Source organism: Phaseolus vulgaris, chromosome 9 (genome assembly GCF_000499845.2).
Source record: "Phaseolus vulgaris cultivar G19833 chromosome 9, P. vulgaris v2.0, whole genome shotgun sequence".
NCBI classification, from domain to species: domain Eukaryota; kingdom Viridiplantae; phylum Streptophyta; class Magnoliopsida; order Fabales; family Fabaceae; genus Phaseolus; species Phaseolus vulgaris.
In genome coordinates, this window is record NC_023751.2 from 1,803,131 (window position 1) to 1,828,031 (window position 24,901).

Here is a 24,901-nt window from a genome sequence, read left to right on the forward strand (position 1 = left end):
TGTCTCTTTCATGAAACTTTTTTTCATTAATTAGATTCAGATATGGGTATAAGTATGGATAAATTTTTATTTATCTTTTTAAATTGTGTTTGAGGATGATGATGAATTCATAAAATCCATTCTCGTCCTTGTATATGTTCTGTCTTGTATTACTAAAACATATTTCATTTATTACGTAACATATAAAATTTATATTATTTTTTATGTCTTTAATTTCACAACTTATTGATCCTCTCATTTTATATTTAATATAATTATAATTTTTTTCTTAAAAATTGACATTTGAAAAAATAAAATATATATTATTTTGACATTTAATACTAAGAGACGGGTAGTAGCACGAGTGTGGTATATAGATTTCTTGATTGGATGAGATGATAATGAGACAAAAAAATTAAGATGTGAATTAAGATATGAATGTGAATGACTTTTTACTTAAAGAATGAAGATAAAACAAAAAAATCATACATATTAAATATTAAATATAAGAATGTAGGTGATGATTAATTTACTTTAATAAAAATAATAATCAAACTTTGTTCATCTCCTCTTTTTCTCATCACTAAATTCATGTTACTATGTTTTATATTTACATAATTAACTTTTTTTAATTTGACTATTCGTTCTAATAAGTCTAAGAATTAAAAATTTGAGACTCATTTCACATCTTTTTTATCTATATTATTACTACTCCAATTTTCCGTTACATTTACAGCAATATTTGTTTAACTTGTAATAGGTGGATAACTTTTTTTACAAATTTAAATATGAACTAAAATTGCATACTTTGAAAATATCAAAACCAATTAAAAATTTAATTCAAAATAATTTTTTACACGTGTTATATTAAGCATTGTACTATGGTCTTTATAGGTTTTTCACCTCTAATATTTTTCTTTGTGATTTAGATATTAGTGACATATAGTAACTCTTATCATTAATGGTTTCCCTATTCAACACAGGATGCATCTCACCATGGTAGATCTTTCCTGTGATAATTTACTCCCAAAAACTTGGACCATTCAATAATGATAAAGGATAAAGGCAACAAAGTAGATTAAAACATAAATATCAATTATATTATAAAATAAAACATAGATAAAAAAAAATAGAGATGAACAAAAATTTAATTATTTCTCTATAAATAACCTTTATTTTATTTCTGTTATTTTTTTCATCTGTTCTATTTTATAATAAATTAAAAAATACGTCAAAAGTTAAAGAAAAATAAAATTCACTTAGCTTTCAACTTCACTCATATACTTTAATAGTTACTTAAATGACTTCTTAATCATTTGGCAATCATAATACCAATTAGATATAATTAATGCGATATTTTTCATGTTTTAAATAATCATTGGAACAAATATGTCCATTACTCTGCGATTTCTTAGTTATTTGAATGAGAATACTGGATACCAAATACTTGTTTTTAATTCCTTATCTCATTCAAATGATACTATCTAATCTTAACAAGATATGCAAACATATAATATTAAAAAATACTCTTAAAATACTCAGATTAACTAATCTACGAGTTTAACAATTCCCATATCCTATAATTTTCAACTTAAACTCAAATACATTAGTTTTAACAAATTCATCATTTCACCACCCATAATATTAATCACATAGTCTCACGTAGTCACAATTTACAATATTTAACTCAATTAATTATCATATCAACAACAATATATGTAGTTGAGAATTGTTCATGCGTTTAATTGTCATGAAATGTTACTACAAATTATTTTATACTGTCAATCAATAATAAATATTTATTATTATTATTATTCTGACTTTTAAATTAGTTATTATAAAAACTAATAAATTTATTATTCATGGGTACTAATGATTGAATTGAATGATAACAATATCATATACATTTATATGTATTTTTTCACTTACATCTTGCAATATTTTTTAAAGAATATAATCTTTTTGTATACAATAACATATTTTTGCATTTGTTTTCATTAATATAAAATTTCCAATTTTTTTTCTTCAATTTTACAGGTTGCATAGGATGGTAAAGCGGGGCGGGTCGTGCGGGCCGGCCCGCTAACCCGCATTAGCCCATCCCGCATTAGCCCGCAACCCGCGCGGGCCAGTAACGGGACGGGGCGGGCTGACCGCAAACCCGCAAGAAAAAAAATTGACACTTAGTAACAGCAGGGTAACGTAATTAGGTTTACACAAAATTTTAAAGAAAGAAACACAACACAATCGCGCTTACATCTCACAGGGGCTCAGTTGCTGCTCCCAAATTGTCATTGTTTTAATATATGCAGATGACGGGGAAAATTATAATTATGAAAAAATGGATGAAAGTTCTTCTAAGGTGACATCCAATGTTATTGAAATGGAAGAATGTCAAAAATGTTTATGTTTAATGTTTTTGAATTAATGTTTATGTTTAATGTTTTTGAATTATGTATTTTTAATGTTTTGGAAGTGGAAGAATAGTGATATTTGATATTTATCTTAATGTTTAATGTTTTGATGTTTGACTATATTTGAAAAAGAAGAGAAAAAAAAAGTTTGATAATAACAAATATATAAATTTAATTTGACAATTTTTTAAAAATAAAATGTAAAAAAAAAATATATTTAATTTTAAAAAAAAAGAACGCGGGCTGACGCGTAAACTCGGGCGGATCGAGAATTCTTGCTCGCAATAACTTTGCAGGACGGACTAACCGTAACACATTTTTGCGGGCCACTGCGCTTTGCCATCCCTAAGGAACACCTTATTATAATCATTACGCAATGTCATTAACGTAGGCAGTGGAAACAACAGAACAAGCTTTTTACTTCAATTTCCGAGAACCATTCAAAACAATATTTTTAATAAATTACTATTTTAATCTTAATTTGGACAAAAATAAGAAAATGATTTTTTAACAATCATACAACCATTAATAACCTGTTTTTTTAGAGTAATGTGATTATTAGCAAAAGGAATACTTTTTTTTAATTATAAAAAAATAGAAAATAAAAAAAAGTGGATGGCAAATATATCATTACTTCTAACAAAAAAAATACTTCCAAGACTCAATATTTATTAACATTCAGCGAAATTCTTATTATCTTGATTACATAATTTAAATATATTTTATCTTCTGTTAGTGGATAAAAATTTCAAGTATTATCTGGTGATTATTAATAAAATCATTCCTAATCATGTCAAAGTATTTTTTCATTTATTCTACTTAATTTTTAATGTTTTATAATTTATCATTCTTCGTCTCTAAATTGAATTTTCAATAGTTTAGAAAAGAATAGTCTAAAGAATAGCTGATTTTGTGCTCCTCATCCAACAAAGATACAGACGGCCGTTGTAAGAGTGACACGTGGCGAGACCAAAGTGGAATAAGGGTCACAAATGTTGGTGGGACCCAGGTGCTCACGTGTATATGTATATGGGAGTAAATCTTGGGATTCGAAGTATGATGAAGGTCCAGCCCGGATCTGATCTCATCTCTCTCTTACTCCTTTCTTCACCACTCCGCTCCTCTTCTCACCTCTCTTCAAATTCCACGTTTTCAATCTCAGATCAAATGCTTCAAAACAACGATTCTTCTCACTCACTCCCACGTTCCTTTTCATCCTTCCTTAACAAATACCCCACCGCTTCCAATTTCGTTCGCATTGCTATTCTCTGAGCATTCCGCCACAAACGGCAAAAAGCGACAGCGCACTCACACGCTTCGCCGCACTGTCCTTCGCTACCTAATTCGTCAATGTGATTTGGCATTCATCAATGGCGGCGAGTTCTAGAGGTTTATCCACTATGCAGTTCGATTTCAAGCTGAGAGTAGCGCCGCTCAATGTCGTTCCGCTTCCCAAGAGTCACGTGCTGGAGTTAGCTCCGAGCAAGCGTAGAAAGCTCTGCTTCGACTTCGCTGATCGAGTTCGACTCGAAAGTGGCTCAATTCGGTGCTGCTGTTCTGACTCGGTTACTCCAATTCGCAGAACGAGTGGACCTGGCAACGGCGGTGACAAGAACGAGGAACGGAGGTTCGATACAAAAAAAAACCCTCACATTCACCGAGTGAGGGTTCAGGCCTCTCCTGCCGCAATGCCTTTCGCCTCTCCACCGTACGTTTATAATTAAAATCATTGTTGTGTTCCTTGCCTGAAAATTCATTTCTATATTTAGGTCTTAACAACCTTATCTCTTCTATCGATGAAAAATGGAAAAATAGGATAACAGTGTTTAGGTGCGTTTTTCACATGATATTGGATCTGCATTTTGTACAAGTTGATTGCATTATCGATTCGAATGTACTGACAAGTTTATCACCGATTGTAATATTCATGCACTGGTGATAGCTGATAATCTGCTTCTACCGTTTTGGCTCAATTAGTAACTTGAGGTGATTCCCTGGTGGGTGGAATGTGTATTATAACAGCACTGCATGTGGAATCATTAAGTAGTTAATTAATTACGAAAACTTCTATCCCGTTCTGGGCATTCTCTTTCATATTTTCTAATATTATGGGGGCCAACAGACGACTTGTTGATACGCGTGAGTACCATGTTCTGTTTTTTATGAGATAAGAGGAGGGGAGTGGTTTTGTGCACATCAGCTTAGTATCTAAGGATTATGATACATCGACCTTATTGGAGACTTGAATGATTAATTAGGTTAAGTAAGCAAAGTGGCCAGCTGGTGTAAATAATATTTATAATATTGAGTTGAGGTACATACATTGTGAAGGTTGATTGCATTATATACACTTAAATGGTCAATTATTTCTGAATTGTTATGTGTTTGAAAAGGAGTTTATCTAGATATTAATAATGTCACGGAGCTGAAAATGTTCTGACCTACATTTAAAAGCAATAACGATGAAGCATGTTTTCAATTTTCCTCCCTGTCTATGATTTCTAGTTGTCACATGGTGTTATTGAAAATAAATGAAACTTTGCTTGAGGAAGAAATTATATCCTTCAATGTTAATTGGTTGTTGTTTATACTTTATGCAACCTACGGTTGTAATTGATTTTTTTTCTCCATGGTTATGCTACTTTGTGCCATGATGTCAATAGATCATTTCCGAAGCAGGAAAAATATTTCCCACGCTGCATCCCGAGAAATTCTGGTCCACAGTCACGGGATACACCCCCGAAAAGAGGTATTTTATGTGATTTATATTCTTACTGTTTTGCTGGAAACATTACTGAAGGCCTTCTGTAGATGTTTTCCAGTGGCCAATCATGGCATGCTAAAGTATTTATATCTGTTTGTGTTCACTGATTCCTAACAGACACTGGTATAGCAAATGAGAAGGACTGGGGTATCAGCTTGTTAAATGAAAATGTTAATGAGTCCGGCACAAATGAAGATGGGAGTACCTGGTACCGAGAAAGTGGGGAAGAACTAGGTGAAAATGGATATAGATGTAGATGGACAAGAATGGGGGGTCAATCTCATGATGGTTCCTCAGAATGGAAAGAAACGGTATATTGTAATTTTAATATTTGAATGTGCAAGTACTTTTTAAAAATAAAATAAAAAATAAAACATGGCAATAAATCTATGATAGCATGTTATGTTAATGCAAGCTTTTGAATGAAAGCTATCTTCCAATTCTTTTATGCAAGTCATCACATATAATCATGTTTGATACCTGCTGCTTATTTTTGTTTGCTTAAAGAAATCACCACACTGTGGTAGAGGATGTGTTGGGATTTTGGGTTTTGGAAGTATATTTTAGAAATATAAGAGATATGTTATAGGGAGGAGCTTGTTATTTTATTTTATTCGTGTACTCTATATATAGAGCAAATGTAGCAAAAAAGATATTAAGCAAATATTCTCAACATTCCTCCTTGCCTTAATATCAATTTATTTGAATTTCAAATTCAAATTTGATTCTCCTTCTTTTAATGCTTGATTTCCTACTTCTTTTTGCTTGTAATTCTTGTCTTTCTCTTTCTTCCATGGGATCGCATATTCATTCAATTTGACATTCTTGATTGTATTTCATCTACTATCTTCCTCATATTCTTTGTCTATTATGGATTCTATGGTAGTGACATTGGACCTTTGATGGATGTTAGGATGTAGTTCGTCTACTTTCTCCTCTTGGACATCAAACTTCTCCGAGAGAAGTTCATCTTCTTTTGATTTTGATCCTTCTTTTATATCTTCTTCATTTGTAGTCAACTCCTCTTTCATCAAATCTAAACCAAAGCTTTTGTCTTTCATAAGAACTTTAAATACTTCTAGGTTGTTTACATCTTTACTCACAAAATTTGTTTTCAAAGGTCACCTTATAACCTTTCTCTAAGAGTTGAGCAACACTTAACAAATTTTGATTAATTTCAGGAACATATAAGACATAAGAAATCAATTTGACACCTGAAGGAATTTTAATTGCAATTGTTCTTCTACCCGTCAGAGCAAGTTGTTCTCCATTCCCAATTCTTACTTTAGAAATATTAGATTTGTTGAGCCTTTTGAAAAGTTTTCGATCATGAATCATGTGGTTTATACAAGCACTGTTTATTAGCCAACATTTTGTAGATTTGTTGGTTGTAACACATGATGTTGCAAGAAGTAATTCTTCTTCTAATTCGTCCTCTACAATCTTGACATCTTCATGCAGATGTTGGGATTTGCATATTTTTTCTACATGCCCCAATTGACCACAATGGTGACATTTTGCATTTGGTTCTATCAACTCTTGTTGTGTTGATGATTTTTTTCTTGCAGTAAGGACAAGACGGAAAAACATGTGTTACTGTTTTTGTATCTGCCCCTTTTGTAGTTCTTGAATTCGAAAGCACCTTAGATAGTATGAAGCAAAGTACCTTAAACAACAGGATCTTCTCATTAATTTTCGTTTCTCTTGTGCTTGTAAGACATGTATCACTTCTGTCAAAGTAATTGTAGACAAATCTTTTGTGTTTTTCCAACAAAGTAATACATGTTCCAACAACTTCCCATAAATGTTGCCCTTCTAAACAAGTTTGCATTCTTATAGTCCATAAATCATAACTATTGTCATCGAAGAGTGGAATAACAACTTGTGAGAAATTTCCTTCTCCTTCCATTGTATATAGGTCCCGTAAGAACTGTACCACTTTTGGGATTTTGGTTTTGGAAATATAGGAGATATATTATATGGAGGAAGCTTGTTATTTTATTTCATTATGTAGCCTATATATTTAGTGCCAACACGTAACTTTGTTAAAACGTCCATCTTATTGACAAGGGAATGCTGTACTATTTATAAAATCTAAAATCTAGATGTAATTCTTCTATAGCTGAATCAGGTATGACTTCAAATTGAATTTATTGGGAGTATGGTAAGTTGGGTTTTCATTGGTTTTGTTAAAATCGGTCATTAGGGATGGATTTTAAGCAATTAAAAGTGGAATTGTTTTATTGGAAAAGAAAGCATTTATTGCATTTTTATATTGTCAATATATGAGTATTTTCTTTGTCAGTAATAACTTTCTACTTTAGTTAACTTAAAAGCCCAAGGGTTGATATTAACAAAACTTTTCTTTCAATGATAGCCTGATTAATGTTTTCCCAGTTGGATTCATTTTTAATGTTAGATTCACAGTATTCATAGTCTTATCTGTATCACACCTCAGGTGGATTCCTTTAATTGGTTTTATTGATCTAATTGGCAGTGGTGGGAGAAGAGTGACTGGACTGGATATAAGGAGCTAGGTACGTTCTTTTCTTTATGTTTGAAATAGCATCCTTTGAAGTACTATAGGGCCAGTGCAGGATTACTTCTTCTGGGCAGATGTACATGATTGTCCTGGTAAAAAATATATAGTTTGAGGGTTTCAAACTTACCTTTGGACCTTGCTCAAACACTTCATTTTGTTAATTAATTATTATTAACATTTAATTTTAGTTGGTCTATGGTTATATGTACATGTATGTAAAAGTGATATTTACTTTATAAAAGGTCCAATGAATCAACTGTTATTAAGAATGTGTATATATGAGAAGGAAGAATAATCTAATAGCTGCCCAATGTGGACTCATGTGATCCAGTTGAGAGGGAAGTCAATTATAGGAAATGTGTCAAAGAAAGGCAGGCAGGGATAGGTTTGAACTTTTGTTTCAGAGGAGTCTAAGCACTCTCAAACTGCTAAGATTTTCAGTTCTATACTCATAAACGTTCTTTTAGGCTCTGTAATTAGGTGACCTGAGTCTTATACACTTAATAAAATATAGATTTTCCTTGATTCCTGTCATTTTGGTATTATAGCTCTCGATTCTGAGAGCTTGGATGGTCCTCACATAAGCTATGATGAAGGCAAATGTGGTGCAAGGAAAGTTGAATGAGATCAAGAAGCTCTTGCTGTAATGATATTGTCATTAGTAAGTATACACAGCGACAGTCACATTTGGGTTGAAGTTGGAAAGTGTTCATGGAGGAGGAGTTTATATGAAACCTTGTAAGTTATATTCATCATCTTGACACGGTAAAGATACTCCCATTCCACTGTCTGACCTGGGAGAAAGGAAACTGGAGATCCTAATATTCATTGATGACGCATATGGGTGGATTGTTTGGGTTGAGTGCTATTTCAAATTAAATTCCATCACAAGAAGAAGCTCAATATGTTGTTGCTTGTAGGAGATCTGGCCTTGAATGGGTATGGTTGGTGGGGAGAGAAGATGTCTACATGGTGTTGGGAGGACGAGGACTTCAAGGTAACTATGGCATGACATTTTAAAACTGGGTTCACCAATTCCTTCAAAACCCATTTTGACCTCTACTAACTATTCGATAGACTATAATTATATATGATGGAGTCCCGTGAACAATTGAAATGCTCTTATGAACCTCTAAAGAAAATGGAATTTGCCATGTTGAATGGGCCTTTTTCTCATTAGAATGAAGGGGACATAGGCCTAGAACCAGTTAGAAACTTAGCCTGAGGTACTACGGTCATTATGTAGGTTGCTTATAAATTAAGAGTTTGTTTGGACGAGCTTCTCTAGAAAGATTTATTAAAGAGAAAAATAAGAAAAAATGGAATTGATTTCTCCATAAGTTAAAATTAGTCTATTAACAAGTTAAAAATAAAGATTTGGAGAAGTTATCTGAGATTTTTTACAATGTTTATGCATAAACTTATTTTAACTAACGAAGAAGTCAAATTCGTTTTTCTTACTTTTTTCTGTTAAAAGTCCTTTTGGAGAAACTTGTCCAAACAAGCCGTCTCACTGCTTGCAGGTAGTTTGATGCACTTGATTCTACATGTCTGTTGGTCAAATGTCTACTGCCATCTACACTCGACCTCGATCTTTTTTTGTAACAAATTAATATATACAATTAACACAACAAAGATAGTAAGAGTGATATATTGATCTTATGGACAATATCTGTCACTGAGCATAATGGTTTCCTCAAGAGGATTGCAAATAATTGTTTCTTATAGGCACAGGGTGTTCGAGAGCCCTGCCTCCAACAATCTCAACTAAACTCCAAACTCCAAAATTGTCTAATTCCCTTTCTACTTCCTTATTATTCCCCTCGAACTACTTTAGCTACCTTTTCTGGTAGAACTTGTCTCTTCACTTCTGGTGTTCTCATCCTTCTACTGTACATTTTGTTAATTGGGGGCTTAGCAATATTCATGCCTATAAATTTACCTTATCCTAATAGTGGAAGTATAGAATAGAAATTTATTCTATACAATCTCAAAAAGATTTCCAAGAGTCCTCACATGCTAGTAGGTTGTTCCAATGAATGAGGACTTCAACCTCTCCTAAAAGAATTGTTATGAGCAGCTACAATGAACAGTGGGGTTAACTTGCAATTCAAAATCACTAGACTATCCTAAAGGGGGTGGCTGGACTGATGGTGCAATTGATTTCTTTAGAAGGGATATGTGAAAATCCTAATAAATGATTTTTTCACTGATACATATAGATGCCAATTGTAATTGATAATCCAAGAATTTTATTGATATGGTAATGATTTGAGAAAAAACCAAATTTCCAGTTTGATAATGTACGTCACATTAGTGTTTATTAGCCTGTACTCATGTGAATTTGTTCCTTCTGTAAGTTTTCTCTTAGTTCTTCAAAGTTGCATTTAGAAAGTGGCGTTCAAGTCTAATTTAACCTCACAAAACCGACTTGGGAAGGTAAGATATATAATTTGGTCATATCTCTAGTCGGGATAAGATCTTCAAAACATCCCCTCACACAAAGGATTGGACATCTCAAGCATGAGACTAGATGATTGTAGATGGTCCAATAACAGTTCGATAGTGAGTGACACAATAGATCCAACAAACTTAGTTAGGATAGACTCTTATACCATCTTAGAAAGTGAACTATAAGTCTAACTCAACTTCACAAAAATGATTTGGTAAGGTGACCCAACATTATATACTACAATTTGGTCATACATCCAGTGGATGTGAGATCTCTAGCAGTTGAATCTGTCTTGTCCAACAACTAGTTCATATTTTCTACCGCTGAGTGATTGCTTGCCTTTTTAGAAAGGAGTGAACCTCTTCTATATCATGCTTCGAAGGGAGTGGATTTATATGCCCGTATAATTGATGATAAAGCAAAACTCAGCCCATGCTAATAATATTTTCTTCCATTGCTTTGGTTTCTCAACAACAAGCAGTGCAGATTTACGTTGATTGTTTACTGCCCCCACCTGTCCAACAAATTGAGGCAGGCTGACCTAAGTTTCAACTTAGTTTGTTTTTGTTGAAATTGAAACAGAAGTTACTGAGAAAAACTTTACCTGAATCAGAAACAGTTGTCAAAGGGTGAATCCGTGTAAGCTAAGCACCTCTTGGATTAAGTTTTCTGTCACTTCCTTGGCTATGAAAGAGTGACAGAGATGTACAAAGTGCACATACTTAGTTAGGTGATCTACCACTACAAGAATGGTATATTTAGAAACTTAAGTAGGCATTGTTAGGGGTTGCAATGCAACCACCTAGCTAGAGTAGAGATAATGTTTGCTGTTTGCATCAACCTGTTTTTGTATAAAAGCTTATCCCCTTTTTGAGTATACATGAGGTGAGACATTGGATCTGCAATTAGATATTGTACACCTGATTTTAACTTATGCTCTGCTTGAATTTCACTAGCACAGACATCTACCAATAGATAATATGGGATAACCAACAAATATAAATACTGTGACTTGTTAGTGAATTTGATTAATTTTATAAGCTCTAGCAGGTGTGGAGAAATCTGGTAGAAATTCTGAGGGGGATTCTTGGTGGGAGACGTGGCAGGAAAATCTTCATCAAGATGAATGGAGGTCATTACTTTATTTCTCTGCTTGTTGTGATTCGGTAAACCCTGTGAATTCTGGACACAATGTCTTGCATGTTTAAATTTGCAGTAACATAGCAAGAATAGAAAGGAGTGCACAAAAACAGGCAAAATCAGGAACTGAAAATGCTGGATGGTATGAGAAATGGTAAGGTGGTGTATTTTACCAGGGGGAGGGTGTTTGGTTTTCTGTATGCATTGTAGATGTGTCTAATGCATTCCAATATTCTGTGTCTGTCTGTTCAATTTGGTTAGGTGGGAAAAATATGATGCTAAAGGCTGGACTGAGAAAGGAGCACACAAGTATGGTAGATTGAATGAACAATCATGGTGGGAAAAGTGGGGAGAGCATTATGATGGAAGAGGGTCTGTTCTCAAATGGTACGGATTCTGATTTTCCCATCTTAAATGTCATTTACAATTTCATGTTGCTCTGCACTAGATACTTTTTTAAAATAGCTCATTAATTTGTTGTAGCGATAACTGTGGTTTGGTGAGTAGAGTTGGTTTTCATTTGTATTCAAATATGCTTAATGATATTGTTTAATTTTCAATAACATACTATAGAAGAATTTGATGTATCTAAACTTCAATTTATTTTATTGATTTTGTGCACTAAAATTTAAAAACATTAAATGACTACAGGTATGTCATCAAATGGTGGATATCTTCATTATTTGTATTGATGGTTAGTTTTAAGATATTAGAGGATGAAAATTAACATGAACTTTATTAGCATGACTTGCATGATGTACTTCCAGACTTTTAGCCCAGCAGGTGATTTTGTGAAATTTTATCTTATAAAATATTATTCGTGGTGTAAGATTGATTTTGACTTATGCTAATGTCAATGAATACTATCAAGAGTTGAATTATGATATACTTTTTCCAGAAGCACAGCAGTGTCTTAATTGTTCTTTTTCCTTTTTTTTCTTCCTTTCTAATTGTAATTTGTTGAGTTCTTTGGATAGGAGGGAAATATTTATGAGTTTATCAAAATATTATTCTGAGTTTTAAATTTAATTTTCTTTGTGCTTCCTCCTCCTGGCTTACACTTCCTCAGGACAGATAAGTGGGCTGAAACCGAGCTTGGAACGAAATGGGGGGACAAGTGGGAGGAGAGGTTTTTTAAAGGCATAGGTTCAAGACACGGAGAAACATGGCACGTATCTCCAAGCAGTGAACGTATGTTACTGTTACTAAAATTTTATTGAAAAGTCTACTTTCATATTCTTCCCATTCAGTAACTAAACATCATAAATATTCAACAAAATTAAATGTGGTAAAATATAACATATTTGTGATTTATATTATTAGTTCTAAAACTTTCTTATTGACGAACCACAAAAATTGCACCTATTAAAGCAACTAAAAGAATGATTGAAATAGTTAAAATGGAGGTGTCTTTTTATTCCATTTGATGATTCTCATAGTGCTCCAAAGATGTAATCGACGAAGGTTGCATTCCATTTGAATCAAGCATGCATGATAGTTGTCTTCGAATGTAAGATATGTAATGCATTTTTTCTTTTAAATTCTACAGAGTTGAACTAATCTCTGGACAAATTTTTCTAGAAGCACTTATAAGTTATAGGAAATAAAAAAAAGTGAAATGAGCTTTTTCGTAAGTTAAAATTAACTTGTGCAAAATAAAAATTTAGAAAAGTTATATGAAAGAACTTCTACAAATCAGCTTGCGCATAAACTTATTTGAGTTTGTGGAAAAGTTCTTCTGATTTTTTTTCTCCTACAAATGCTTATAAAGAAGTTTGTTCAAACAAATCTTGGGTCCGGAAATTGGTCTTCTCTTTCTGGAGATGAGCTTTTTTCCCCCAATAAGTTCATATTTCAAGTGAAAGCAGCTGCATCGAACTGTTTGCTGGGTTTCTCTCTTTCTCTCCTGCTTTTATATGTTTGCTAACATGGTTTTCTGTTACAAGGTTGGTCAAGAACCTGGGGAGAAGAACACTTTGGAAATGGGTATGGTATCTAAAGCTTACTTACATCTGATTAGTTGAATTATTTGTTCATGGCAACAGTTTAAAAATGCTCTTAGTGTTAAATAGATATGTATCCCATGCCTCAGTTTTTTATTCTATATGCCGTATTGGTGACTGGTTTTGCTTTCGTCTGTAACAGGAAAGTCCATAAGTATGGAAATAGCACAACTGGTGAGAGCTGGGATATAGTTGTAGATGAAGAAACTTATTACGAGTAAGAACATTCTTTTCAACTACTAACTAGATGAAAAACTGAATGTAAACAGTATATCCATCCTTTATCTAATCTAAAAAAGCCTTTGATGCATCTAAATGGTTTAGTCCATATAGAAGTATGTGTCTAGTGCTTGTTGGGTAACACACAAGTACACATTCTTTCTGTTTTTATAAAGAAAAAAATGGCCACAAAATATCGAGCATTACAATACAGTGACAGACGTGTTAGATCGGGATGAAACGTAATACTGGTTCACTCTATGCTTTGTACACATTAAAAATAGAATATATTTTGAATTATCAAATAAATCTTTAAAATTCCGAGTTTGATAATGTCATTAACGTTTGTCATTATGAATGAGGATAGGCATATTGCTAATTTGAATTTGATAATGTCTCAAATTTAGGGCCGAACCTCATTATGGATGGGCGGATGTTGTGGGTGATTCAACCCAATTACTTTCAATTGAGCCTCCGGAGAGGCCTCCTGGGGTCTTCCCTAATATAGACTTTGGTTCGCCTCTGTCGCCTGAAGCTAATGATGACTCGCCTCAAGATCTGCCCCCTTCACAATGAAGATGATCTGACTTACAAGCTCCATTACTCATTTTCTTCAATTTTAGGGAGATTCCATCGTAACGAGTGGAACTCATTTTGTAAACATACTGTGGATCGATCATTTTATTCATTCTTTCCATTTTCATGTTGTACTTTTACTTTTCCCCCCCTTTGGTTTCCCCTAAGTTATTTAAAATTGACGATTTTTCGTCATTATTATTGAATAATTTTTCTACGGTAATCGGTAAATGATGCTAAACGCATCTTGATATTTAATGATTTTCGATTCGAATCAGGCAAATTTAGTCGGCCGAGTCAGTGTTAAGATATAACAATTGTGCCTGCATGCATAAGCTTCCACCTACAGGGAGCGGTTCAGCTATAGCTCTATACTCCTTTCGCACACAACGCACGCAAATTAATGCAAATAAAATCTACCTTTCATTGTGACTACATTTATGTAAAGAATTTATCCATGTTTTTAAAACGGTTAACCTATCAGGACATCACTTTTGATAGCTAAGAGTTCCCTTTAGGCGAAAAAAGTACAGTTGGCATCCAGTTGCCTCTAAAAACTATGTTGACTGCATCATACGTCAAAGAAACAGAAACCACTAAGTACAGTCTATAAACTGCAAAGGTTTTCCTTGAGATATACATATATTTCCTACTTCCTAGCAAACTCAATTCAATTTTGTGTGCAGCTATCTATACGTCGAACGGTTGTCCTCTAAATCTACTTCCATTGCTCGCTTCCGATCCCCTTTTTACATATTCAAGTACAAGTCCAAAACACTCCCAAAATTCAGCACCAAACTGAGGTCATTATGTCCTTAGAAATGCAGAAGATTCGTATGATTAAATTTTTTAGATGTCATTTTACCACAGTTCGGCCAGTATTGAGAAAAAATCGCCTTCTATGTTTCCATTTTTCGACTTTATCAGCAGCTGTAAAATTGAGCGGCAACTGCTCAAGGGAACGTGATGAGGAAAAACAACCATTATAAGTCAACAGGTACATCAGCACTGAACAAGGCACCATCATTAATCTGATATAATTTCCTCCAAATCAGGATCCTCAAAGTTCATAGCATCATAGTCCGAAATTGTTTCATTGAATGTATCCTTATCTGCTAGATCATTCTGATCATCATCATCATCATCCATTTCTGGCCATTCAGACTCTTTGTCGACATCTGGTTCATCATTTGATGCATTTCTCTTCATTGTATTATCCTTTCCATGCTTTCGATGTCCTGAAATTTTCTCCACTTTGGCTGTGGAATCTTCACATATGCAGGTCGATGGATTCTCATGAAATCCACCTCTACCTGGTCTAACCTCCTTTGGCTCCCCCATGAAGCCTCTCTGGAAATTACGGACACTAGAAGCAAAAACTTCCCAAGTCATATTACTTCTATTCAAGAACAGTCGGTAGAGTTTTTTAGCATTTGGACGAATGGTTGGTTTATGCCCAAAGTATCTCCTACAAAAAAGTTCCCAGAGAGATAATTAGTTGTATAGATATCAGTGAACAAAAGAAATTAAAATAGATGTAAATGGAGTATAACATACCTTCGTCCGGCTAATATTTTTGCCATATTTCCATTATTATTGGTCACAAATACATCACTTTCATCACAGACAATGAAGTCAAGTGCAGCCATGCGAGAAGAAAATGAAGAAAATGATTGTAATTCTTCCTTGGTAGCAATGGTCTCTTTTGAATGGTAATTAGGAAATAATTCTTTGAGAGGGGCCAGTGTTCTTTCCCCTCCATATACTTCCCCTGATGCAACGTAAATATGAACATCAGAACCATATCCCAGTGCTCTTAGCATGAGACCAACTTCTTCTGGGGTTAATGGGCATCTTCCCTGCCTCCTTGCCCTATCAGGATTGCTTCTCTGCATATCGATATTCCTCAAATTATTAACCAGTCCGTAAATCAGTTTTCAAAAGTGTAAACATAGTTCAGCCAAACATTTATCTACTAAATTCTAATTCCATAGCATCTTGCCACGAACAGGGTGAAAAAATGTTCAGATGTTTAAAGCCATTGATGATATTCATTCTATGAAAAGATCCTGATAAGTCCTATGGTTTTGGATGTCCACTCAAGCATATAAAAAAACGCTACCTAAAAGTGTATAAGATTTGATTACATTTTAAGTATCTCCCAATAAATTATTGTTCATATATAAATTTTTGACATGTGAGACTTACATGTAATGTCTTCCACCTCCTCCTTATTGCGCCTAGTTCTTTCTGCTCCTTCTCCCCTCCTCCATAATCACATCCAGAAAATGCAAGCATATCAGGTTCAAATCTGTAGCAAAAATGGCAATCAATGTAGAAATTTTTTAATTGTCATCTGTTATCCTACCTAATTAACTGCATCTTAAATGTAAAAGAGTAAAAGAAATTGCTGCTTGTGCAAATAGAATCAGCCAATGTTTTAAAAACTCAACCCACTCTTTGACGGCAACAGGTACATAATCAATGGGTCACTGGTGTGTGTGTGTGTGTGTGTGTTACACTTTTTACACAATTTAATTATTTTGAATTCATTTTCAGAAACAGCTAGTTACAAGCATATGAGTGTGGGTCTTGAGGGACACAACAAATGCAGCACACATCTTGATAGAGCACTATCAGGAACGCAGTACATGTATATCAGTTAAATTGATTTTTTGACTGGTCTTATGATAGGACTCCTATCCATCAACAAGATGCTTATGGGCCTAATATATAGAAAGACCTAGAATATGACAGGTCTACGCTAGGAGAAAGAGGGTGGGGCTCAGCAGTAGATGCTTATGGACCTAACATACTGAAATACCCAAAATATGGCAGGTCTACACTAGGAGAAAGAGATTGAGGCCATGTAGTGAAGAGAAGAAGAGTTAGTTAGTGAAAGGGTGAGGTGGCATGAAGGACGTTACTGAGGAATCACTATTTGAGGAGAGAGAAGGGTGGGGAGAATCAGGCTGGATTATTGTCAAAAATTTGTTAGGAGAGTTTTCTTCTCTCTGGGAGGAGTCTTGGACTTTGTGTCTTTTTCCTTGCTTGTAGGGCCACTGAGCTCATTGAACTCTCAAATTAAACAAAGGTCGATCTGGATCTAGGTCAGGTCAAAAACCGAAATTCACTTAAAGGTGTTTATGGGACTGGGTCTAGCATGGGACCTAGCCCAAAGAGAGCTCTTTTCAATCTGAGTCTCGAACTCTCACCACTCAAGTGAATCGCAACCGAGGCGATGAAGAACGTCAATCTTTCTGTGATTACTAAGCACATCCTCTACTGGAGCTAATGAATCCAAAAGCAAGGGGTATGTGCTTCAGGTGTGGAGAGCGCTATCATCCCTTAGATCAATGTGCGGAAAAACAACTACGCTTGGTGGTGTTGGGAGACAAGGAACGAAGGGGAACTTATTGCAATTGAAGTTAAGGAGGAAAAGGACGAATACTTTGGATTGTGGATTTAAGAGTTTATTTGGGTTCATGGACGCTAATCAAGCTTGTAAGATTTTTTTATCAACATTAGGGCAAAGTGAAGGGAGTATCGATGTTGGTCGTGATTGATAGCGGCGCAAGCCACAATTTCATTTCTCCACAAGTGTTGTCAATTCTTGAAATTGCAATCGAACAAGGTATGTCCATGGGGGTGAGGCTAGGAGATGGGCATCATGTGGCTACCAAAGGCAAGTGCAGGAGCATATAAGTTCAATTGGGAGAGTTCCACATTGAGGTGGATGCGTATGTGTTGGATTTAGGGAACCTGGACATGAGGTGGTTTGGTTACAGAGGTTTCGTAAAGTAACCTTTCACTGGGAACATGTGACAATCAATTTATGTTGGAATGGGGAACATGTGGAACTACAGGGTTAGAGACCAAGGCGCTACCACAGAAAAGAGAAGAGGCAAATAGTAGAACAAACAACATCATTGCACAGTTTGACGCAATGTAAGGAATTTTGAACCTAAGGAAGAAGAACTACTATCTGAGAGGCAACATGCTGAAATTCAACTACTATTGGCACAACTCAATGAAGTATTTAGAGAGTGAGATGGTTTACCACCATCACGAGACATTGTTCATTTGATTGAGTTGCATAAGGAGGTTGGACCAGTGAGTGTTCCACCTTATCGTTACGCTTACCATTGAGAGACAGGTGGATGAGATGCTACAACAATCATCAAGCGCATCTCTTGTGCTTTCACCAGTTCGGTCATTTTGGTTAAGAAAGATGCTTCTTGGCATTAGTGTGTAGACAACAGGGAATTAAAAAAGGTGAGTGTACCGGATAAGATTCCCATTGTCAATGAGTTGTGGTATAACACTATTTTTCATGGATCTATAGGAACCACTCCTTTTGAGGCGGTTTTTGGGTGAAAACCTCCTCTTTTGATGCCATTTTCGCATTGACAGACACAAGTGGAGGCCATAGCACATGAGTTGGGGGATAGAGACAAGGATTTGAGACAATTGAAGCATCATTTGTTGTTGGCTCAACTGTAGATGAAAATGTATGCTAAAAAAAAAAGGTCTCACATTTGAAGTTGGAAGGTGGATGTTCTTCAAATTAAGGCCTCATCAACAACAAACAGTACCCCGAAGAATTAATCAGAAGTTGGCCCCAAGGTTTTTTGGCTCATTCCCCTTAATTGACAAGGTTGGGGTTGTGCCTTATAAGCTACCAACAACCAAAATTTACTTTTTATTTCATATTTCCCAATTAAAGAAAGTTGTGGGAGATTATGTTGTAGATGAGCTAGCCAAGTTGGAAGATGAGCTAGACAAGATTGAAGAGCATGAGGTGATTTTAGTTGTCAGAGATAGTCACCAGGGAGATCAACTGGTTAGGCTGGTTAGATAGAAGGGCAGGAGCATAGAGGATACAACTTGGGAGGATGAAGCTCTATTGAACAATCAGTTTCCTGACAGTAGTTGAGGACAAGGCTGTTGTGTCAAGGGGAGGCAATGATAGGACTCCTAGCCATCAAGAAGATGCTTATGGGCCTATATACTGAAAGACCCAAAATATGACAAGTCTACACTAGGAGAAAGAGAGTGAGGCCCAATAGTAGATTCTTATGGGGCTAATATATTGAAAGACCCATAATATGGCAAGTCTACACTAGGAGAAAGAGAGTGGGGCCCAGTAGTGAAGAGAAAGAGAGTTAGTTAGTGAAGGGGTGAGGTGGCATGAGGAACGTGTAGTGAGGATTCACTATTTGACAAGATAGCAGAGAGGAGAGTGGGGAGAATCAGGTTGGATTATTGTCAGAAATTTGTTAAGAGAGTATTCTTCTCTCTAGGAGGAGTCTTGGACTCTGTATATTTTGACTTGCTTGTAGAGCCACTGAGCTCACTAAGTTCTCGAATTAATATATTATAACCTCTGATACTCCTTTTTCTATCATTTGGCCCAACCTGTCGGATTCGAGACGAGGAGCTAGCGAAGTTTGACGTTGTTCATGCCACTGAAGATGGGAGAAAGAGTTCAGCATTGGAAGAACGCTTGACAACATTAGAGATTTCCCTAGGACAATCTTTGGTGGAGTTCCGACAAGCTGGAATAGAGACGTTTGCAAATTATGCCAAAAAGGGAACGAAAAAACTTCATCAATAAGTACAATTAATCCAAATAAGCTCAAGATATGGACTTAATAAAAATTATGAACATGTGCATGAGTACTTAGGAATTTCTCAAACAAACTGGGTACTCTTTAGGACAAAGGATAAGGAAAAAAGACAATCACTGGCTGTTAGACAAAAAGGGTTAATAAGAATGAACATGGCAATTCATTGGCTCAATTTGAATTGTATTACTAGCAAATGCTGTCAATCAAACTGCAGTCCTCCATGAAATTGATCATTCTTGGGTAAGTGTTTCATGTTTCTGGAAATAAATTTGATGGATACTTCTGCGATATGCTTGTCTACCGTATGCAATAGGAATACCATTTGGGATGTAAATGCACTTACATGCATGTAATGCAGCTGCATAAGATTTATCCGCATAGGTATAAACACTGACTACATATTCTAGAGTTTTGGTGGTCATCATATTGATAAATATAATTGATACCAAAACATGTGAATTTAATGCGACAGATACAGATAATAAGATCAAAATTCAATCAAACTACCTTAGGTGCAGTGCAATATAATGTTTGCTTCTCATCCTCATCCAATGGACCAATTTTTCACCCATTGCAAGTATTGGGTGGGTAAATTTTAAAGCATGGTAGTTAACTCTACATCTCAACTTCTGATATTCTGTATCCAACCTGTTGGCAAGTCTGTAGTCAAACTTGCTAAGCTGGACAGCCTGCCACAAAATGAAGCAAATGGTATCTTTACTGACTGAATTCTTTTTGGCAAAGTTGAGGGGGGAAATGGATTTGGATCTTGCAGACAGAGAAATATAAGATTGCTTAGCTGATAGAAAAGATTTAGATAAGACATTAAACCGAGGTAAAAGAGGAGCAATAACCTAGCTTGATTCATAAGATACATTAGGCATCACACACTTAGGGGGTAAAATCATCAGACTCAGACATTCATCTGATTGGTGGACCAATGCTGAAGAGTTCATTACACTTAAATAAAACCATTTAATCCAATCTAAATAGACTCACTATAATATCTACCAAACGAAGAATAGAATTAGTCCTTGATCTAAATGCATTAACGAACTTCCTACATAGAGAGAATCCAATGAGTTGCACAACACATTAGCACCAGTAATAGTTCCAGGAGATAAAAAAACTTACATGCTTTTTCAGGAGTACAGGTAATATACGAGTTATGTAACATCTTTCATTACACTTCCTTGGAACCCGCATATTGTATGCAGATAATGGTTTCCTACCCTTACTGGGAAGTTGCTTGATAATCTTGACATCTTTGGACAGAGATGATATAAACCAATCAACATCAAAGATCTCTGAGAAGTTACTGCAAAAGTTAAAGTACGTCATCATTTCACAATACTTGGATATCCAAATCAAACCACAGGGCAATCAGTGTCCCTTTTGTTACTGACCTAGAATCTTTCCAGAAAGATCGTTGATCCAATTTTGGAACAACAAGAGTAGCATTCAAAATTCGTGCAGCAACAACAGCATCTGTAATCTGCCAGTTGCAGAAACAGAAGGATTGGCATTAATAGCAGATTATGCAGATATTTTGTGTTCCAACAACAGCTATCATACAATGTGATGTGTTATCGCAATATGCATTGTAACCAAAAAAACAGGTGTACTGGTTTCCATGCTCCAGACTTTGTAGCAACCAATTAAGGGGGACATTTTTGTCCAAACCTAGTACATCCAAAAGGATGAGGGATGTGTATTTCACCCCTGGAAGCAAATAATAGGATTGTCAACAAGATTTTAATATTGAAAGAGACAAGCAAAAATAGTCCTCTAGTAAAAAAATGCCACATTACTCACTACTGCAGAACAGGTTGATTCCGTTTGACAACATCAATCTACGGCCCAATCCAACAGAAGTATTTTCCCCATTTTTAAGTTCATTTCACATTTTTATCAAGTATATAAATAAAAAGATCAGACTCAGAAACACAATTCTTTAGAAATAGAAACGGAAGCCAGATATCAAATCCTTGCTTGACTATAATAATCTCAAAGAGTTCACAGAATTACCCCAGTTCTTTGCTGATTCAAGCCTCCACTTGTTGCAATCAACAAATATCGATTCGGATGCGTAATCACTTGAGCTTCTGCCACACGGGAAGCATAGTTATCGGTCATTACATACATTCATACATCTAAAACCAAATCCAAGTTTCAAACGAAAAAGTTTTACATCGCATCACTCCACACTACTGAACCAACAATGATACGCACTTTGAAACTTGTTGCTGGAATTGCTGCAGCCGCGGAAGTGCTGCGAATTTCGAGAAGTCCAGATATCGCGTCCCAACTTTCCTCCATCACTCTAATTATTGTCATTAAATTAAAACAAAACCAATCAGCATCGGAATCAAGATCCAATAACATAAACGTCAAACCAACGGCAAAGTCAAATAAAAGCCAGAAAATGAAAAGCCCTAACCGGAATGCGGAAGGCAGGTTTTTCAATCGCCTCATCCGCTTCAACGTTAATCTGAACAATAATTCCAGACATAAAACAAAACAAAACAAAACGATTAGGAATTTGCGATCACCTTGGACTATCAGAAACCGATATTAACGATAGAGAAAGAATACCGAAGTGTGTTGGCGTCTCCGGTGCATACGATCGGTTTCGACGGGAGAAGGAGCTAAAAACGAGAGGAGAGCGAAGAGAACGAGTAGTGCGGCGGCGACGGCGGAAAACACCGGGATCACTAGACGAAATCGTTGGTAATAGTGTTGGCGCCGCCGCTGATATGCCATTTCTCTGAACCTTTCTCTCTGTGCGTGTGTGCGCTTATTGGAAGCACGGACTTGACAAAATTATTACAGTTTCATGTTCGTCTCATACAAATAATTAATTATTAATTCTGAATCGCACACGACTATATAATGTCAATGCCTGTGGCGTGCTGAGTTGTGACAACAGATCTGTTTGTTTGATATGATAGTGTTACAACAGACTCTTTCTTTCTTTCTCTCGTTGCAAACGATACCAGGCAAGGTTTATGATTCTTCCCTTCTTCATCTCATTTCTTATTTTTCCATCATTTCCCTCCCACGTGCATTGTTTCGCTGTCCTTCTGTTTCATCTTTTCTTTAACAAACGCGCATCACTGCTGTCTTCTTCCTCCAATTTTTTGAGATTTTATCTGTTGCTAACTTCCCATGCTGGTTTAGTGGTTGGGATAATTAACAAGATATGTAACTAGTTTCCATCAAATATTAAGGCTGGAATAGTGCTCACTGCGTTCTTTTTAAGCATTTTCTACCTCAATAATCTTATATTCTCTAATAATTATTTTAACAAACTATTTATGTAGCATTTCTTAATAATCACCTTTTTAAAGACTCTTTTTACATGTTAGACTTCTGCCACAAAATTCTATGTTTGGTAAAGGAGTTTATGCATGGAGAGTAAATAATATATATTTATGTCATTTTTAATGATAATTTTTATTTGAAGGTGTGTGTGATGAGTGAGAGAGAAAAAAACTTCAAAAAAAAAAAAAATCAATTGAAATGGAAAGTAACTAGATTAATTAAAATTAAGTGAATCGTTTATATTCAAAACACTGAAAATGTATTCTAAGACAGTGAAAATTTAGTAGTTAATATTATATACTAATTTTTAATTTATAATTTTTTATTAATAATAAAAACTATTTTAAATATTAATATTTTTTAATTTATAAAATAATATATAATTTAGTCCATTATGTTTTATCTATAACAATAGTTCTTCTATAATGATTATTTTGTTATAATTTTTACGGTTGTGTATTAGGAGTTTGAAATATTTTTATATTTTTATCTAATCACATAACATTGTTAATATTTTATTAATAAATTAGTGCTAATGTGGTTTTTGAGATAATTTATAAAAGAAAATAACTATTTTATTATAAATGATAATTTGAGATTAAAATAAAATAAGTTATTTTATATACTTAGTACCTGTTTGTTTCCATAAATAAAGAGACTAACAGTACTTTTTATTCTAATACAACCAATTGGGGAAAGGAATGTTCTGTTATTTGAATTTTCCATATGATAAAGAAAAAGATTGATTCAATATTATATGCCTAACTTAGAACAAAAGGAATGTTCTTATGAGAATAGACGTACATTTGATCAAGTTTCGTTCAATTTTAATTTATTTTAAAAATTTGACATAATAAAAAATTTTATCCCTCTACTTTATTTGTCCATTTTTATTCATCTAAACATAAACTAGTTTTTTAATCATTGGTTCTTCTTTCTCACAAAAATAAGGGAATTTAGAGATATTAAGAAGCGCACAGGTGAGTAATAAAAGAGAAAAAAGGAAAATGTCATGATAAAAAAAATGATTTTTTTTAAGAATATTTAATTTTGAAATAAATATATTATTTATATTATTGTATATACTCTTAATAACATTTTTATTATCATTATCATTTATTTTTATTATTAATATTATTTTTATTTATAGTTATTTTTATTATAAAATAAATAAAAGACATGATCAATTATATAGAACATGTTTATAATAATAAGTACGTTGTTGATGTAATATAATCAATTATATTAAAAGTTATGGTATTTTGACAATCTTGCTTCACCTTACAACCACAATAAATATTAATATTTGTAATAAAAAAAAAATCTTTTTAATGAAAATATAAGCAAAATGTTAAATGTTAAATTTTTTTCAAAATTAAGAAAATTATAAATTTCTATAAATAATTAAAATATTCATATTTATTGGGTTTTAGGATGGAAAACAGTTGTCAAATAAACATTTTTGTATATTAAAATTGTTGATGAAACATTCTTAGTGATGAAAATTGGGTTGTCAAGGTTTCGTATTTAGGGTTTATAGGTCCAAACATGAATCAAAGTCATGTTAGTACTTTGGTGAAAGGTATCTTTGGATATTTGGATCCCAATATTTCATGAGCCAATAGTTGATTCAGAAGTCCAATGTGTAGTCGTTTAGGGTTGTCCTCGGCTGCTTCTAGTGGTACCTCCATAACTTTTTTATTCTAGAAACACTCTTTCATAAAAAAGTTAAAATATATGAAATTTTGATTGTAGAACAAGGTGTTGTTGGTGCATGGAGACATTGGTGAAGACGATGATGATGTTGATTGCTCATTTATTGAGCAGTAAAGTACTTGATAATGGTTTGTGGTGGTTA

General features: G+C 34.3%; 2 protein-coding genes across 3 annotated transcripts; one reads left to right on the forward strand and one right to left on the reverse strand.

Annotated features, from left to right (window-relative positions):
- The first annotated feature begins 3,283 nt into the window (after positions 1 to 3,283).
- Positions 3,284 to 14,223, forward strand: LOC137823091 (protein EARLY STARVATION 1, chloroplastic). The gene is made up of 11 exons (XM_068628211.1): positions 3,284 to 4,101; positions 5,057 to 5,142; positions 5,275 to 5,468; positions 7,655 to 7,694; positions 11,202 to 11,283; positions 11,368 to 11,445; positions 11,553 to 11,678; positions 12,361 to 12,482; positions 13,238 to 13,277; positions 13,437 to 13,511; positions 13,921 to 14,223. The coding sequence occupies exons 1-11, from the start codon at positions 3,764 to 3,766 to the stop codon at positions 14,087 to 14,089; spliced, it is 1,350 nt and encodes a 449-aa protein (XP_068484312.1). The 5' UTR covers positions 3,284 to 3,763; the 3' UTR covers positions 14,090 to 14,223.
- A 266-nt stretch (positions 14,224 to 14,489) lies between these two features.
- LOC137823090 (O-fucosyltransferase 16-like) lies at positions 14,490 to 22,948 on the reverse strand. Of its 2 annotated transcripts, XM_068628209.1 has the most exons (10): positions 22,315 to 22,948; positions 22,160 to 22,210; positions 21,952 to 22,042; positions 21,748 to 21,824; positions 21,126 to 21,214; positions 20,854 to 21,037; positions 20,227 to 20,408; positions 16,298 to 16,400; positions 15,647 to 15,978; positions 14,490 to 15,557 (listed from the first exon to the last, which is right to left on the reverse strand). In XM_068628209.1, the coding sequence occupies exons 1-10, from the start codon at positions 22,480 to 22,482 to the stop codon at positions 15,116 to 15,118; spliced, it is 1,719 nt and encodes a 572-aa protein (XP_068484310.1). In that variant the 5' UTR covers positions 22,483 to 22,948; the 3' UTR covers positions 14,490 to 15,115. The 2 variants fall into 2 exon arrangements, with proteins under 2 accessions (XP_068484310.1, XP_068484311.1); XM_068628210.1 differs by lacking the exons at positions 21,748 to 21,824; positions 21,952 to 22,042; positions 22,160 to 22,210; positions 22,315 to 22,948 and adding exons at positions 21,295 to 21,441; positions 21,535 to 21,653.
- Between the last annotated feature and the right edge of the window lie 1,953 nt (positions 22,949 to 24,901).

Bases quoted from the DNA above. Each gene is read 5' to 3' on its own strand.
- LOC137823091 (XM_068628211.1), top strand. From the start codon at position 3,764: ATGGCGGCGAGTTCTAGAGGTTTATCCACTATGCAGTTCGATTTCAAG. The intron at 11,446-11,552 runs GTAAGGTGGTGT...CAATTTGGTTAG, and splicing joins GCTGGATGGTATGAGAAATG to GTGGGAAAAATATGATGCTA. The intron at 13,512-13,920 runs GTAAGAACATTC...TCTCAAATTTAG, and splicing joins GATGAAGAAACTTATTACGA to GGCCGAACCTCATTATGGAT.
- LOC137823090 (XM_068628209.1), bottom strand. From the start codon at position 22,482: ATGGCATATCAGCGGCGGCGCCAACACTATTACCAACGATTTCGTCTA. The intron at 22,211-22,314 runs GTATTCTTTCTC...ATTATTGTTCAG, and splicing joins GGAGACGCCAACACACTTCG to ATTAACGTTGAAGCGGATGA. The intron at 21,038-21,125 runs GTCAGTAACAAA...TAACTTTTGCAG, and splicing joins TCTTTCTGGAAAGATTCTAG to TAACTTCTCAGAGATCTTTG.